Source organism: Mustela nivalis, assembly GCF_964662115.1.
Source record: "Mustela nivalis genome assembly, chromosome: 14".
In the NCBI taxonomy this organism is placed as follows: Eukaryota; Metazoa; Chordata; class Mammalia; order Carnivora; family Mustelidae; genus Mustela; species Mustela nivalis.
This window is the reverse complement of record NC_139033.1, coordinates 56,096,773-56,115,530: the sequence shown is the minus strand read 5'-3', so window position 1 is coordinate 56,115,530 and position 18,758 is coordinate 56,096,773. Positions and strand designations below refer to the sequence as shown.

At 38.3% G+C, this 18,758-nt stretch overlaps 1 protein-coding gene across 1 annotated transcript in view; it reads left to right on the top strand.

Moving 5' to 3' along the window:
• MAPRE2 (microtubule associated protein RP/EB family member 2) overlaps positions 1-18,758 on the top strand; it is a 197,030-nt gene that overhangs the window by 2,051 nt on the left and 176,221 nt on the right. Inside the window, exon 2 of the mRNA XM_082699580.1 lies at positions 4,719-4,788. Within this exon, the coding sequence (XP_082555706.1) occupies positions 4,719-4,788 (70 nt within the window). The remainder of the gene's footprint in view (positions 1-4,718; positions 4,789-18,758) is intronic.

Genomic DNA, 18,758 nt, shown 5'->3' with positions numbered 1-18,758 from the left:
TGTTATCACACGGAGACTCATGAAAAAATTGATATATGAGATATCTGGACAATGTAGTCCTCTGAATAGCAGGGAGAGTAGGTAGTTTACATAAATTCCTTATTTCCCAACAGTAGGTCACAACCCAAATTGGAGTTGTGGGTAGCAAAGTGTTCTGGGGAAAAGATATGCCCTCCAGCCTCCTGACCAATCATAGTAGACCAAGGAGAAAAACAGTGTCTGATGGAAAAGTACTCAGAGGAACGAGCCCTGTACTAGTCCCACTTGTCCCCTTAGCCTCAGAAAACAGTGAAAAGAGTAGAGGACCACATCCCCATTCGGGAGAAACCTGTGTGCTGTATGGGCTAAGTACAGGACTTTGGTGCCACCTAATAACTGTGCAACATTGTGACTCAGGCAATTGATTTAACCTCTCTGTGCCTTAGTTTCTTCATCTGTAAAATGGAAATAATGGAATAACTCTCAAAAGGACGCTGCGAGGAATTAATAAGGTAAAATAGTATGGAGTTAGCAACGTACCTGGCACTGCCTGTGTCCTGGCACACAGCAAGGGCTCAAAAAGGCTCGTTACTCCTAATATTTCTGAATGGAACAATAAAAACGTGATTTTTATTTCCTTCCTAGACTTTAGGGTCACAAAGGCTTAATGCTGCTCAAGTTGACATTACAGTAAGAAACTTTGGGAAGAGAGTGCTTGGTGATTCAGTTGGTTAAGCATCTACCTTTGGCTTAGGTCACAGGTCACAATCCCAGGGTCCTGGAATGGGCTCCTTGTTTCACAGGGAACCTGCTTCTCCCTCTGCCTGCCATTCCTCCTGCTTGTGCACTCTCTCCCTCTCTCTCTGACATATGAATAGATCAATAAAATCTTTTAAAAAAGAAAAGGTGGGAAGTTATTCCTAAGATAACCCTTTTACTTGAAAGGACCCATCAATGACCCTGAATTTAACCTGTTTCAATAAAAATCATGTCAAAGTTTCAATGGATTAAGTTATCCGAAGGCTCTAATTTACAAAGGGAATGTTCAGTTGCATTATTCATTTCTCTCTGGTTAAATCGTCAATAATCCTAATGTAAACTATTAATCCATACAGAAGCACCAAGGAGCACTTTTCTTTGCTATTAGGTTTTATGCTTCTACAGCATTGCCTTTAAGTTACATAGAGAGGTCTAATGTCTCCTGAACGTGAAAAAAAATTAGTTCCTTGGACCCTTACAGGATCCCTAAGCCATTTCTGCCCTGTCCCCAGTGGTCTGAAATGGCATTTTCTAGGCATTTTCCTTGAAAATAAATCCTTTTAATGCACTTTACCCCTTGGGTGACATCTGAGTATCCAGGCCAAAGAAGGCATCTGATTAAAACGTGGTTTGAAGATGAAGCCCAGAAATTTTAAATACATTTTCAGAGTTATTCTCAAGCTGTAAACATCTTCTGTTTTTACCGTAAATTTTTCCAGGTTCTTATTTAGCAGTTCTCTTTTGAACATAAGAAACAAAAAAAATCTCAAATAATTTTAATCATGTATCTAACTCATTTGTTCATTTATTTATTCAACCATTCACTGTACATTTATTGATGTTACAGACAACATATAAGCTTTACAAGAAACAGCCCTTGTAATGTATGTGATGATCCAGACACAACAAATAATTATACTATAGTGTTATAAGTCCTTTCTTTCTCTTTTTCTTTCTTCCTTTTATTTATTTGAGAGAGAGAGAAAGAGTGAGTGTACTAGAGTGTGAGCAGGGGGAGGAGCAAAGGCAGAGGAGAAGCAGACTCCCTGCTAAAGGAGCGGAGCCCAGTGGGTTGGGGGGTGTCTCTATCCCACACTCTGAGACAGTGACCTGAGCCCAAAGCAAAAGTCTGATCCTTAACCGACTAAGCTACCCAGGGGCCCCTTGTAAGTTCTTTAATAAAAATATGTGCCAAGTGGGGCGCCTGGGTGGCTCAGTGGTTTAAGCCTCTGCCTTCAGCTCAGGTCATGATCTCAGGGTTCTGGGATCGAGCCCCACATCAGGCTCTCTGCTCAGCGGGGAGCCTGCTTCCCCCTCTCTCTCTGCCTGCCTCTCTGCCTCCTTGTGATCTCTCTCTATCAAATAAATAAATAAAAATCTTTAAAAAAAAATATGTGTCAAGTGATAAGGAAGCTCAGAAGGAGTGACAATTTTTTCTGGAGGCGTTGGGAAGGGGTATCACGAAGTAGGGAAATAAGGTGGGTATTGACAATGAGTAGACGTCAGATTGTAGGAACGAAGGAGGAAATCACTAATTATAAATGAAATAATGTTAACATGAGTTAACATTTAGACCACCGACTAGTACATGGTGAGTGCCATAGAGATGTTAGCTGATGTCAAGTACTACCATCCCACCACCATCATCTAGACAATAGGAGTCATGGGAGCGCTTTCCACTGATGTTAGCCGGGGGGCTGCCGCTCTTGATGTCGTGTTGCCCACGGCAGGTTCATCTGCAGTTTCAAAGGTCATATTTAATAAACACGACCTACTGCCATCTAGCACTCTTTCTCTGTCCAGCTAAAATATTGGGCCAAAAGTATATGCTTCATAATATGGGAAAAGTTTATTTAGAAGAGATCGAGATGGAAAACCCGTGTTTAAAGTAAAAGGGAAAGAACTGAAGAATGGAGGGGAGCAAAGTCAACGTGCTTAGGAGTTTCATCCCGGGATATCGGATGGCAGTTGCAATGGAATATCAAAGGTTGGCTGTTTATTAGCATAGTATTAGCTGTGTTGCAAAACCCGTCTAACAATGAGCTCTCCGTGGGTTAGCACAGAGCAAGTCTGCCATGAGTCTGGAGGCTCATAGAAAATCCTTCTTCTAGGTCTAACAAAGATGAAAATGCCATGAGTCTAGAGGCTCTGCACAACAGTTCCCCTCAAAGTGGCAGTCTGGGGACTCGGTCTAATACAACTGTGCCAGCCAGAACGCATGGCTTCTGGGTCACCAGAAAGGGGAGGGAGAGACCTGGAGAGTCACACCCCTGTTAATAAATGCTTTGACCTCACAGTGCCCCTCATCAATTGTACTTCAACTCACAACTCATTGACCATAACTAGTCTTGTGACCTTATTTAACTAATAAGGGGTATTAGGGAATTCATGGGAATACATGGGTACTCAGCTATTTTATAATTTTTTATTTCTTTTTATTTTTAAACTTTTTTGCAGAAGTGGAGATTGGGAAAATGCTGTTTTTTCCCTTATAAATGGTTTCTATTAGAGTCACTCTTCTCAGTAAGTTGAAAAGTCATTGATTTTTTTTTTTTAAAGAAATCATGCTCCCTAAAACTTAGGACTTAGGTATGGAATATAGAAATTTTAATAAATTTTATCAACATATAATATAAAGAATATATAAATACATTTTATATAAAAATATTTTAAATTTATATAAATTTTATTTATTTATTATTTATAAATGTTGCATAAATAAATTTTAATAGATTAAAAAAGTTGGTACTACATGTCTCTACACTGTCTATTAAACTACCCAACAACATCACTTACCATTTTATCTACACAAGTGTTTCCTTTTGTCTTTGCTTCTGTCTCATCAAAAGTCTAATTTTTGCCCTAAGAGATGTTTCATAAGGAAAAAAGAAATAGAGCTGACATTACTTCTTCTATATACCATTACCTTGATTTATTGCTCTCTGCTTCTGTAAAATTTGAATCCGCCTTAAAGGAAAATACTTAACTCAGCTGTTCTTAAGACAAAAATGATACTCTTCCACTTTAAGTAATTTTCTTTGTCAAAATATTCTTCAAATGTTTTTTGTTGTTTGACTATTTCTCTGCTAAAGAAAAACTTGAGAAATGCCCTTCTCCATGTCTTCACCTTCTCCATTTTGTGGATCTTGGGATTCATCATTGCATGTGAACATGCCTTTACAACCTTTACCCAGTATCTTAGCTGACAAAGAAAAACAATCCTTCTCCAAGGTCTAACAAAGATGAAAAGCCTGCCCAAGTATGATTCTTAGCATATAATATTTATTCAAATATGCCCAAGTTCTAATTCTCCAGACTCTCCAGTAATGATACCCAATCAGAGATTCTAAAAACTCCTAATTGATGTAAATTAAGTACATTCCATTTTTCTTATCCATAATTCATCAAATTATATGCCCAGATGGGTCACTGTCACCTCCATAAAAATGACAAGTGATTTAAAGTCCTAATGGAAATAGATGTATTGGTTTCAAAATTCCATCAAAGCATTTCTCTTAGAAACATAATCAATAGTGCTTTCAGTGAACAGCTCGCTCCAATAAAATGGGTATGTTGCAATTAATTCAGGCCTTGAATTCCATGTCCCAACAGTAACAATGAAATCTGGAGAACTCATGATGGCTAGATGTTCTCCCCAGCCAGTCTTCCAGGCCAGCAGGCATCAGACATGCTGGCAGAACAGACCGCCGTGCAGTGATAAAGCATGAGGCCTGTTATATTATATTCACTGCAAAAGATATAGTGTCCAAATTTTTAAATTATTTTCTTTTCTTAGGTATGGTAAGTGTAAACTCAAGCATGTCCTATGTCTTTCTTATTCCTTTACTTTGGATCTATGAGAACTGTGTCTGTCCTGCCTGGCAATCCAGTGTGCCAGGATGCCAGTAAATATTAATAGTTGATGCAATTAATCATGTGAAAAAATACTGAGAATTTCTCCCATATCTGGGCATTTCCAGGGGAATCTATCACACAGGGGAATATCCGGGACATCACAATGGAGAAAAGGTTTGGAATCATCAACTCCAGGTAAGCCTTGGCGAATATTCCTAAAACAACTTTTCCAGCTACATTTGGTCTAAAGCAAATAGAGTTTTTCTCTCGGCTGTAATTCTGTGGTATGAACTTTCCATATTCGGCCACTTAGTAATTCACGTCTAAAACACCAAGTTAGTAACTTGGTAGTTTTTCTCGCTTCTGTACTGAAATCATCTTTGCAAATAATTTCTTTTACTAACAGTACATACCATTCAATCTCCTGAAACCAAGCAGTTCAATGTCCTCCACTGACAGCTCAAATATTTGACTCCACTTTACGTAGCAAACAGAAAAAGAGATGGGATTTCAGTTCAAATAGATCAATGGAATGACTTCAAGCAATATTATTCCAAATGCTCCTTTATGACAGTTATGTCATCAAACTGAAACCCGAGAAGCATTGTAAAAATGTACAGACATAAATAACACATTGCTCATGAAGCATAACCCTCTTATGCAGAGAATCTAGGAATTCAGAATTCCTCTCAAAACAAACAAACAGGAGCGCCTGGATGGCTCAGTGGGTTAAGCCTCTGCCTTCAGCTCAGCTCATGATCTCAGGGTCCTGAAATAAAGTCCCGCATCGGGCTCTCTGCTCGGCAGGGAGCCTGCTTCCTCTTCTCTCTCTCTCTGCTTGCCTCTCTGCCTACTTGTGATCTCTCTGTCAAATAAATAAAATCTTTAAAACAAACAAACAAACAAACAAACAAACAAAAATTCACGGTGGTATTCCTTCAACCAATAATAAACTCTGGCATCCAATATTGTGCAAGATTCCTTAGCAGATCCTGTAACTGGCAAATGCAGTTTGACTGTATTTAAAATACTGTTCTCCATTTGCTCACAGCATCACACACCCAGGCTACAGGTCAGAGAAAATGGTTAATTTAATATGAAATACATGACCATGGAACTCACAGGCATTTCTCTAAAAAGCCCCAGACTGCTTCCAAACAATGAATCTGTGTGGGGGGAAAAAAAACAAAACACAATCTAAACTGTCTTAGAGTGGAAAAGTCTCTAGTTACAAATAGTCTCTAGATGATGTTTAAATAAGAGTTGAAGAATAGTAAGAATCCCCAACACATCTGAAAGCACTTATATCTCCTATTTCATAAACGATAGATAGATAAACCAATGTCAAATTTATTTGAGTTGAAATAAAAAACACTCCCAAGAAGAGTATCATCCAGAGTGAATATTTATAGAAAAGTTCTATTCCTTAAAAAATATATGTGTTTATGATGTCAAGCGTTGCCAGAATCCTTAAGTTTAGGGCTATCATATTGAAAGTTTTCTAACAACCTTGCTTGGGAGATGAATATTGGCTTATAAAAAATGCCCAAGGGTTTAAAAAAAAAAAAACAACCCACTTTGGAGAAGCTAATAAGAATGTTAAAAATTCACTCCGAATCCTTTCCCTCTGACAAAATATCTTCTTCAGTGATCTTTGTGGGATTTCTAAAATATTTTAATAATAGATAGATGTCTCCTTTTTTCTGCCCAACACATTCATAAATTATAACAACTTACTGGTTTATGACCATTCAAAATTTAAATAGATTCTAATTATAATCAAAAGTGGGGGGCGTGTAATAATTTAAGCCAATGAATAACAAATGCAACTCCTAGATATATTGATATTACAATTTTATAATTATGCTAGTTATGACACAAAACTTTACATAGAGGACAAATACAAAAGCAATCATCCCAACTGCTGGTCGTAAAAAATGCAAGGCAACATAGAATAGAATAAATATTTGGGTATTGGTTTTGGCAAGCAATTTTACGTAGTTTGTGTCTTGGGGCCTTTGCACCACCTGGAATTCCTCTCCCAGACAGCTGTTCCTAGCCAGGTTGCCTCAGCCAAGCATCCAGCATTGGGTGTGAAACCTCCTGAAGGTTCCCAGGCCCTCAGTGCTTATCCCACCACAGTACTCATCACCCCGAAACACAATTTCCTCTTCACTTCTTAATATATTCTTCTGGCTGAAAGATTCTTCATGGTCATGGTCATGTTTCATTTATCATGTTATTTCATATTCCTATCACCTAAGAGATCTCCATACATAATTGTCAGTTATTGATAAATGGATAACCACCAAAATACAATATAAGGAGCGGTATCTGAAAATTACATTAAAAATGTCTTAGTATCAACAACACATACTCACCTAAAAATGTTATATCTGCCACCATACCTCCAATTTAGATGTTTGGCTAAGCATCTGGGGGAAACATTACTTTGAGAATATTTTGCCTTTTTAAATAAGCTATATGATGGTTCCCATGAAACCTGCTTATAAACCCCTTTTCTATGTGGGCTTAGTTGAAAATAATCATAAATGAAAGTTATGGTGCCTTTTTTTCCCACTGGTGAAAATACCAGTTTTTACACTGGTATTCCACTGTAAATACCATTTTGTTTTTCAGCCGGAGTTCCTCTCAGTGAGGAACTCTGTCGTTCTTCTTGAGTCCTCTACTAAGCCCTACATCATCTTTAGTAGATAACTCCAACCCCTAGAATATTCCCTTCTTCCACTCTGCCTATCCTATCCTCCCTTCAAATTTTCTTCATCTGATTATTCCCTTATCTCTTTTCCTCTAGTTTGAGATTGAAAAGGCATCCCACCTCCTGTATTTGTTTTAGGATATGAGGTTAATACACAAAAATCAATTGCTTTCCTATCTACCAGCAAATGAACAAGTGGAATTTGAAATCAATAACAAGTTACTATTTATATTAGAACCTCCAAAATGAAATACTTAGGTATAAATATAATAACAGATATACAAGATCTATATGAGGAGAATTACTCTGATGCACAAAGTCAAAGAAGAACTAAATGGATAGGTATTCCAAGTTCATGGACAGAAAGGCTAAATATTGTCAAGCTGTCAGATCTTCCTAACCCGATGTAGAGATTCAGTGCAACCCCAGTCAAAATCCCAGCCAGTTATTTTGTGGATACCAACAAAGTAATTCTAAAGTTTATACGGAGAAGCAAAAAACTCAGAATAGACAATACAACACTGAAGGACAAGAACTAAGTGGGCGGGTCAATGCTACCTGACTTCAAGACTTACTGTGAAACTATAGAAATCAAGACAGTGTAGTATTGGTGGAAGAATAGACAAACAGATGAAAGGAACAGATTCGAGAGCCCAGAAGTAAGACCACATACATACACATGGACAAAGGAGCAAAGTCAATACAGTGGAGAACAACTAGTCTTCAACAAATGGGACTAAAACAACTGAACATCCACACTCAAAAAGAAGAAGGAAAAGAAAAGAATCTGGACACAGCCCTTTCATTCCTCACAATAATTAATTCAAAATATGTCATAGACCTAAATGTAAAATGCAAGGCCACGAAACTCCTAGAAAGATAACGCAGGAGAAAACCTTGATGACCTTGCGTATGGTGATGACTTTTTAGAGATGACACCAATGGCACTATCCATGAAAGAAATAAATGATAAGTTGGACTGCATTAAAATTAAAAACTTCTCCACTGTGAAAGACAATGTCAAGAGAAGGAGAAGACACACCACAAGCTCTTAAACTCAACAATAAGAAAACAACCTAATTAAAAAATGGACCAAAGAACTTAACAGATACATCACCTAAGAATATGCACAGATGGCAGATAAGCATATGAAAAGATGCTCTACATCATTTATCATCAAAGAAATACACATTAAAATGAGATACCACTACACACATATCCAAATGGCCCAAGTCTGGAACAGTGGTCATATCAATCCTGGACAGGTTATAGAGCAGGAGGGCACAAGCTCTCATTCATTGCTGGTGGGAATGCAAAATAGCAGAGCCACTCTGGAAGACAGTTTGGTGGTTTCTCACAAAACTAAACATACTCTTAACATACAATCCAGCAATTGCGCTCCTTGGTATTTACTCAAAGAAGTTAAAAACTACGCCCACACCAAAACCTGCACATAGATAGTTATAGAAGCTTCCTTTATATTTGCCAAAACTTGGAAGCAACCAAGATGTCTGTCAGTAGGTGAATGGATAAATAAGCTGGTACATCCAGACAATGGACTATTATTTGGCTCTTAAAAAAAAAAAAAAAAAAAAAAAGAGCTATCAAGCCATGGAAAGTTATGAAGAAAACTTAAAGGCATAAAAAAAAAAAATACTTAACTGCACTATACCATGTGAAAGAAGTCAGTCTGAAAAGGCTACATGTTGTATGATTCTAACTACACAGCATACTGAAAACTCTGTGAAAGATGAGTGGTCATCAAGGATTAGGTTGGGTGGGGAGAGAGCAGAATAAATAGGCAAAACACAGACAATTTTTAGAGCAATGAAAATATTCTGTATGATACTCTGATGATGGACACATATCATTTGTTGAAACCCACAGAACGTGTAACACCAAGAGTGAACCCTAAGGTGAGCTAAGGACTTTGGGTGATTATGATGTGCCTATGCAATTTTATCAATTGTAATAAATGTCCCACTCTGGTGGGGGATGTTGATAAACGGGACGGCAGTGCATGTGTGGGAGTGGGGGTATATGGGAAATCTCTTTCCATTCTACTTAATTTTGCTCTAAAAAAAATCTATTTTTTTTTTTAAGGGAAGGAGAAGTGCACCTAACTGACTCAGTTGATTAAGCCTCCATCTCTTGATATCAGCTCATGATCTCAGGGTTGTGAGATCAGGGTCGTGAGATGGAGTCCCTAATCAGGCTCCCTACTAGGTATGGAGACTTTGAGATTCTCTTTCTCACTCTGCCCTCCACCCCTGCTCGTGCTCTCTCTCTCCCCATCATAAATAAATAAATAAATAAATAAATAAATAAATAAATAAATAAGGAGGAGGGCTCATAAGGGGTTTTATTTAAAAACATGAAGATACAATGTAGCTTAAAGTTCATAAAGTCCAAACCCCACATTCTATAGCCAAGGAGAGGGAGATGCAGGGAGCACAGAGACTTATCCAAGGTGAGAAAAGATTCTGACATTTTTAAAATTTTCCAAGCCAAAGTATTGCTCTGGCTTTCCCAAAGGAGTCAAAGTATATGTATGAAAGTGTGTGTTGGGTACAGGCAAAAAGTCCTGTGTGTACATATCTGTACGTGTACATGTCTACACAAAATGAAGTAGTAACTGAATAGTTTGTACCAAAAATAGATTTGGCCTAAACTGTCCAGGTAATTAAAGTCTTGTAATTTTTTTTTTCTTGAATCTTCGAGATGATTGCTCTAATTCTCTGCTTCACTTTAATACATGGACACCCCTATAAAATACAAATTTAAAATACTATACCTTTTAAACAGACATGTCCTCCTTTAGAACCTATTAATATTTACACTTTGATATTAAATCTCCAGAGTCTAATTAGGTGGCAGATGGGGGCCATGTCTGTAAAGGGAACATATTAAAATATCACTGACCTGTCAGCAGACCAAAGCTAGAGAACTTTCTCTCCAATTTGTGAGTTGACTCTGAAGGGCAATTCTGAGCTGCTGAGCTAAGAGCTGCCTATCACTTCACTTGCCCGCTCTTACTATCTTAACACAGGTGAAGATTTCCAAAATTGCCATAGAGTCACTTATTCATTCTGTCACCCATAGCAAGGGCTAGCATGCCTATAAAAAGACAGAGAGAAAATACCTCATCCGTCTCCCATCCATCACCTCCCCAAACATTCAGGACAGACTCTACTCTCCAATTTTTCAGGTCATTTCACAAAAGCACCGGTGCCTCTCCAACAGTAAAGAAAATCACTCAACCGTCTCTGGGATGATGGGGACACCTTGGCCCTGACCTCCCAATTCAGTATAAATCTAATAATACAGATCATGAAGGTGCAGTGTGTCTTCATCAGGAAGTAAACAGCTTGAGGCCTTTTATTCATTTCATTTCTGGAGCATTTCAAGACTACAGACCAGAATAGAAAAATACAGAATCCCATGTCTCTACCACTAAGATAAAACAAGTTAACTTTTACGATACTTGCCTCAACCCCTCTATCTATTTATCCATCTGCCTGAGCCCCTTTCATGTGTCCTGCTCTTTCACAGAGGTAGACCGCCATTTTAAAGTTCACATTCCTGTACGTGAGGAGAAGGTGGGAGACGGGGAGAAGGAGGGAGAAATGGGAGGGGGTGTTTTTGTATTTTCCAGATTGATTATAATGAGCATATATTACTTTTGTAATAAGGCAAAATCATTTGGAAAACAAAAATTAAAACAACAGTGTTATCTTCTCATTTCAAGGAGTACAGATGGAACGCATTCTTGAAAAAATTGTTTACTATCACAGCTTGGAAAAGTATGTGTGGACAGACCACGTTCACGCTGCCTGAGCAGGGAGAGAGAGGAGTCAGGGCTGCTCCTGCTGTCCCTGATCACGCTTCAGTCCCCCAGTGGGTGGTGGCCTCCTCCAGCCTCCCAGCAGCTGGTAGGGGCACACATTCTGCCATCAACACGACATCGCCTAAATGCCCATGGGCCACTGTTCTTTGATTAGGAAAGAGGCCATTGCTTCGGTGAGAGCAGTTTTTAAAAATTGATGAGAAGGAAAAGTAATCCTTTCAACAAAGGATACTGGAGTAATTGGACAATAACAGGCAATTTAAAAAAAAGAACTCAACCTAAATTTCACACCTTATAAAAATTAACTCAAAAGAGATTAGAGATCTAAGCATAAAATGTAAGACCATAAAATGTTTACATGAAAATGTAGAAGAAAACTTCATGACCTGAAGGGAGACAAAAAGGTTTTTGACATAACGCCAAAGATGTGATCCCGAAAATTTAAAAAATCATTAAATTGGACCTTATAAAAATTAAAAATGCTTGCTCTGAGAAAGACCCTGTTAAGAGGATGAAAAGACAAGCCACAGACTGGGAGAAAGTACTTGCAGATCATATGCCTGACAAAGGACTTGGATCTAAAATGTGTGATAAAGGAACACCTGGGTGGCTCAGTTGGTTAGGCGTCTGCCTTCAGCTCAGATCATGATCCAAGGTCCTGGGAGGGAGCTTCACTTGGGGCTCCCTGCTCGGCAGGGAGCTTGCTTCCCCCTCTCCCTCTGCTCCAGCCCCTGCTTGTGCTCCCTCTCTGTCAAATAAATAAATAACATCTTAATTAAAAAATAAGTAAAATGTGTAACAAAGTCTCTAAATTTGGCAGTAAATAAGCAAACAATCCAATGGGGAAACACCCCAAAGCCTTGAACACAGATATCATCGGACAGCATATGCATGTCAAGCAAGCCCATGAAAAAATCCTCAATTCCTTTAGCCATTGGGGAAAAGCAAATGAAAGCTACAAAGAGATGCCACTACACACCCATTAGGACAGCTAAAGTAATACCAAGTGCTTAGGGGTGGGGAGGTTCCAACAACCCTATACTATTTTTTGCTATTTCTTGTGAATCTTAAACTATTTAAAAATTTAACAAAATATTTTATAGAAAGTTGTGAGAGCAAAAGCCTGATTACAGAATTGATCGGAGAAAGGGTGTTGAGGAAATGGAATCCAGGAGTGAAGATCACTCTGAGAAATCCTCCGACTAAAGACCTTCCCAGAAGATAGCCCTGAACAGTGGAATTTGCTGGGGCAGGCAAATCCCCAGGTCAGCATAGCAGAGCACTAAAGAGTATGAACTCTGGGGCCAATAATCAATCGTGATGGTGACTCAAACACTTAAAAAGTTGTATGACTAAGGAAACAAATCCGTGCCTCATCTGAAAACAGGAAAAACTACAACATCCATGTTGAGAGACATTTTGAAGATTAAATAGAAAACATCGCACACATAACATTATAAATGTTGCATCATTTTAACTTTGTAATAATTATTATTATTATTATTATTATTATTCACCTGGATTTTGCCTGGAATGGGCAACTCCCAAAGAATCTCATTTATTTTTGTCTCCTCTACTCCTCATTTTCAAAGCCTTTCTCATTACGTCACAATCTCTGTTCGCACTTGACTTCATTATGAAGACTGCTGCTATTCTATGTACTTTATACTTTTTAGTGATTTTTAAGGTTTTAATTCTAAATGTAAGTGTATTGATTATTTCCAGTATAATGATCTAAAACTGATCTTTTAAAAATAATTGTATTTGGGGCGCCTGGGTGGCTCAGTGGGTTAAAACCTCTGCTTTCAGCTCAGGTCATGATCCCAGGGTCCTGGAATCAAGTCCCGAGTCAGGCTCTCTGCTCAGCAGGGAGCCTGCTTCTCTGTTTCTCTCTGCCTGCCTCTCTGCCTACTTGTGTTCTCCGTCTGCCGGGTAAATAAATAACATCTTTAAAAATAATAATAATAATAAAAATAATTGCATTTTAAAATCCAATTTTAAGCAAATTATATTACATTATTTACATATCTGTGGGTGAATCTACACCAAACTGGTATAATAAAAAACAGTAGTTATAAATATAATGAAGGAAAAAATATTTACCCAAGATGACCATAATATGAGAAACTGAATTAAATGATTGTGTGCTCCCTTTTTCTGTAGGAAGTAAAATTATTTTCTTGGTCCTTCAAGGAGTTACTCTTCTCATTAACAAAAAGCATGTCTTTTTCCTGCAAGGCCCCATACCCTTAGGAACCCTTAAGCATGATTTAAGTTGTCAGCAGATTAATTTGAACTTTCACCAATAAATTATTCATATTTTTTCCTCCAATAATGACTAATGGAATATGTAGGAAATGTGGAGTGTTCACATTTTGACAGTCATTTTTATCAGAACACTGAAAGCACGTACTCTTAAACATTTATCACAGGACTACATTAAAATCGGTTGCAGACAGAAGGAACGAGAAGAGACTCATTATCTAAATTCCTGAAGTATGGAATGATGTGGTTGTGACCTTTAATTAATATAATGCTCTACAGATGGGAAAGTCTGACACACATGCCTTATATTGTACAAACTCCAGCTAAGTGTTTGCTAAATCAACATTAAAAGCCTGAGTTGCTGGGTCACACATAGTTATCTTTTTATTATTATTTTTTTTTAATCTTTGGCCCCAGAGAAAAAAACCACATTCTGAAGGACAGATACACTGACGTATGCATAGAACATGAAAAGACAGCAGTATGTTGTCATGTTGTCCTTTTTCTCACACTTGGTAGAATTTCTCCATTACTCACTACTTCGAAGCAAAAATTACTAGTTGTTCCAAAACATGGGCTGGTTTTATAAACTGATCTTTCACGATTTCAAGGAGGAGTGCCCATAATCTCAACTGACCTAAAGCAGGCTACCACAGAGCTACTAGTCCCTGGGGCCAACCACTCACGCAGAGCAACTCCCGGGAGTACTGAAAGATATTTGGGGAAAGCGAATTCACTACACGTGGAGGTTTGATGGGGGGCTGGGTAAGTCAAGGGGCTGCTCCTGCATCCGGCAAATACAGTATGTTAAAGATTGTCTAACTATCAGGTTATCTTGCAAATCAGTTCCTTTTCTGACCTAGAAATGTGGTATTAAGCAATAACAGGCTAGCTGGTAGAGCCTCACAGTTTTTCCTTAAAGAAGAACGCTTTTAACAAAATATTTTTAAAATATAAATATTTATTCTCTTTATCAGTGACTGTTGTCCTACATTTAGTAGTTTTTAAGACTGTATTTTTTTTTTTTTTTAGAGCAGTCTTAGGAGGATAGAGCAAAATTGAGAGGAAGATACAGGGATTTCTCATAATATTCTCCCTCGCCTGCCAAACACACGACCTCCGCGTTATCAACATCATTCACCGGAATGGTACTTTTTTTTTCTTTAACCAAGAATTAACCCATATTGACATATCATAATCACCCAAAACACGTAGTTTACCTTAGGGTTCACTCTTAGTGTTGTACATTCCATGATTCAGGATAAAAGATTACCATCGTTATGATATCATATAGAGTATTTTCAGTGCCCTAAAAACCCCTACATTTAAATTTTAATTTAGGTGTTTCTTGGGGTATTTTGCCCTTTCAATCATATGGTATTTTATTTTATTTTATTTTATTTTATTTTATTTTATTTTATTTTATTTTATTTTATTTTATTTTTTGAAGATTTTATTTACTTGAGGGCAACACTCTCAGTCTCCTCCCTCCTTGGGAGTTTTGTACTATCCCTTTGCTATCACTCAATAAATCTTGCTTTAAAAAAAAAAAAGATTTTGAGGAAGAACACTGCATGCGCATATGGGCATGGGGGATTGTGGGGAGAGGGAGAGGGAGAAGCCGACTCCTCACTGAGCAGAAAGCCCCAAATGGGGCTCAATCCCAGAACCCTGGGATCATGACCTGAGTCTAAGGAAGCCACTTAGCCAACTGAGTCGCCCAGGCGCCCCAATGATATGACATTTTATGTTATTTTATTTTTAAAGATTTTATTTATTTGACAAACAGAGATCACAAATAGGCAGAGAGGCAGGCAGGGGAGGGGTGGAGAAGCAGGATCCCCGCTGAGCAGATCCCAGGGATCACGACCCCAGCCGAAGGCAGCAGCTTAACTCACTGAGCCACCCAGGTGCCCCAATATGGCGTTTTAGAAGATAGAGTGTAAGTACCTTTATTTTCTTTTTGAAAGACTGTTTGTGTGACCAATGGATCTATCGCAGCTGCTAACTCAGGAAATGAACCCAGAGCCCTGGCCTGCTGCTACAGCCCTCTGCTCCATCCCAGGGAACCCAAGGCGGCCCGACAAATGGAAAGCACAGCTCCCGCCTGGATTTGCCAATGCTGTTGCCTAACAAACAGATAATAAGCTTGTCGCAAGGGAAAACAATAATTCAAAGAGGGTTTGAAAAAGAGAGATTTAGTCCAGGTGGCGGCGGAGGGGAGAGATGGCCGGCTTAAGCCTTAACAACCCACCTGTTCTTCCCAAGAGGGACGCCTAGGGTTTTATACGAGAGGTTAGGGAGGTGCATTAGAGAGAGAGAGAGAGAGAGAGCGAGCGCACGCGCGCGCGCGCGCGAGCAGGCGGAGTGGGCGTGGTCAGGGTGTGTGTGTGTGTGTGTGTGTGTGTGTGTGTGTTCAGCCCGTGATCTTGGGCGGGGAAGGGGGACATGGGGGTGTGTGGTCTTCCAGGCATTCTGTGCTATCAGGGCTTTTCTGGTTTGATGATTGGAATACTCTGGTTATTGCAAAACATCCTCATCCATGCCTCAAGATGGATGGGGTTGGGGTCTATAGTTGAGCAAGAGAGCTCACTGACATTAGGAGTAAATATTTTAATAATCCAGGAATAGGTCTGAGCACACAGATTATCTTTCTTAAAACGGTAGTAAACAAGTAGTTTAATACTAACTAGGTAAATACCCAAAAAGTGTGGAGAAAATAAGACTTGTATTTCTTAGAGCAGTGCTTCTCAAACTTTTGAGTGTTTACAAATCAACAGGGGATCTTTTAAAAATTCAGATTTGATACTACAGACCTAGGGTAAGTCCTGAGATCCTATGTGTCCAACTAGCTCCTAGCTGGGGCAGATACTGCTGGTCCCTGGACCATGTTGTGAACATCAAAACTTTATCCTCCTGTATCACTGAAAGTTGATCATTAATAGGGAAAATAAAACAGCAACCCATGCATAAGAGTGTTTCCCCAAACAGTAACAGACCATCATTGTCTTCTGGCGATTTCCTTAGCCTTCAGACCCAACGCCTTCACAACTAGCATTTGACATGTGCTATGGAAACAAGTCATTCAATTCTATTTTAAAAAAAAAAAAAAGGAAAGAAAGTGATGGAATTTTTCACTTTTTAAATAGTAAATGTGTCTTTATGGTACATATTACCTAGATAAACCTATTACATGGCAAATATACCTATTTGTTTAAGACTAAATTAAAGCAGAGATGAAGGTTAGTATCTGTGGGATTACTCTTCATTGAGCTACATAAAGGTAATGATTGATTAGGTATTTTTAGAGGCAGGGAAGAATTTCAGTAAGAAACACCATGAGTACTCACCTTTGCTTACTTACTTGAAAGAAGATGTTAGAAGTGACATTTGCTCCTGACAGATTTTCCTCTTGTTCATAGAAAAGAGAGTATACTGGCTTTATTAATTCTGTTTCTAACAGTAAATTTCTGTGGAAATTTCATAGCTATCAGTCACTAGCACAATTTATAGAAGTTAAATCTCTGCTTTAGAAATAAATGTCTCTAAGAAAATAAATATGAACTTCAAATTTTCAAGGTACATATAAACAGAAGAGAGATAAACACATACTTTTTTTAGAGTTTATTTACTCATTTTGAGAGAGAAAGAGAGACATGTGTGCTGGTGTGTAAGCAGGGGGAGCAGCAGAGGCAGAGGGAGAGAGATGATTTCAAGCAGACTCCACGCGGAGCACAGAGCCCAGTGTTGAACTCATTCTCACGATTCTGAGATCATGACCCAAGCCAAAATCAAGAGTCAAATTTTGAACCCGACTGAGCTCTCCAGGCACCCCAAACACATAAGTATTAGCTACAGTTTACATTGAATGCAACACATAGAGGAAAAATACTTTGTCAAGAAGAATCTAAAAAGAAACGTATCACCTAGCAGGGATACTTCACACTTTATTTATGTGTGTTATATCTATCCATATTTACCACACCAGAATTTAAAACAGAAATGTTCTTAAGTATTTATTTAAAATAACAATAGTCAATATATTACATGTTAACATAAATAACATTTTTTTATGAAAAATAACTGTCCTTTCCAAAACAAAAAATACTTAAAGAGTAGCCTTGTTTTATAATTTTGTAAACCTCCTTAGGGTTTGACTTACTTGAAAACATCTAGATTCTCATAACTGCATCTGTATTCTGTCTTTTGCAATATTGTGTTTTGGTCAAAATACAGAGGAAAATTCCACATCTCACAGATATGCAGTTTAGAGGATTATTTTCCAAATCTTTTCAGATTAATTTTGGATATGTTTGTCTGATATTACACCAAAATTCAGCAAGTGCTAGTTTCTTATATATTAGCTGCCATATGGAATATAAAACCATATCGATGAAGTTTTCTACCCTATTAGATTAAAATCCCTTGGTCTGTCTTGCCCTTTGATATATAATATAATTTTGCAACATCCTGCACTGGTCATTTGGAAAATACTGTTTGCTGAATTATGCAGATGTTCCAAATATTGACACATTTTATTATACAACTTTTATTAAAATCATATTTGTTAGTATCACCACCAATCTCATCAGAAAAGTATTAGAAAGTTTTCGAGCTCATAGTAGCAGATTCAGTTTCCCAAAATTCTGAATTGCACTGCAAGAATGGGTTTTAGAATTATCAACAATGACAAATGTCCACTGTTTTCTTAAGGTGACAGATTCATTCATTCATTTTTGAGGAATATGTATAGCAAAAACTCAAATCTAAACAACTACATGCCTCTGATAGTCAGTCTTTAAAGTAAGAGGGTGTACCACCAAAGAAAAAGCTAGTTCAGCTCCCAACTTGATCATAAGAGTGCTTTTCCTCAAGACAAACAAGATCTGTCTAGATCTCTTCCTACAGTTCCATCACCAAACCTGGATGAGAGTTCTGCTAGATCTGAGTCCAGTGTTTGAATCACCAGACCCATACTTGCTACCATGTCCAATGCCTCTGGTCTTGCTCCGTCCCTCTTATGACCGACAGGGGAGCTACTTCCTGCCTGGCTCCAGCTCACCCCGTTTTACAAGGGCTGAGCTCTACTTTCATTCACCGCCACCTTGCTTCATGTGAGATCCTTGGCATAGACCTGGACCTGAGCTCTCTCCCTACTTCATCTCTTTACTTCCAAAGCTGAGCTTCAGTCCCATGTCTTTCTAATCCAATGCTCCATCATTCTGGACAAAGACCACAACCTGTTGTGGTCCTAGTAGGACATGGCATTTCCTTTCAGTGAATTATAACTCTGTTCTCAGTTCCCAGGGTCATTGCTAGACTCCCTTCCTATAG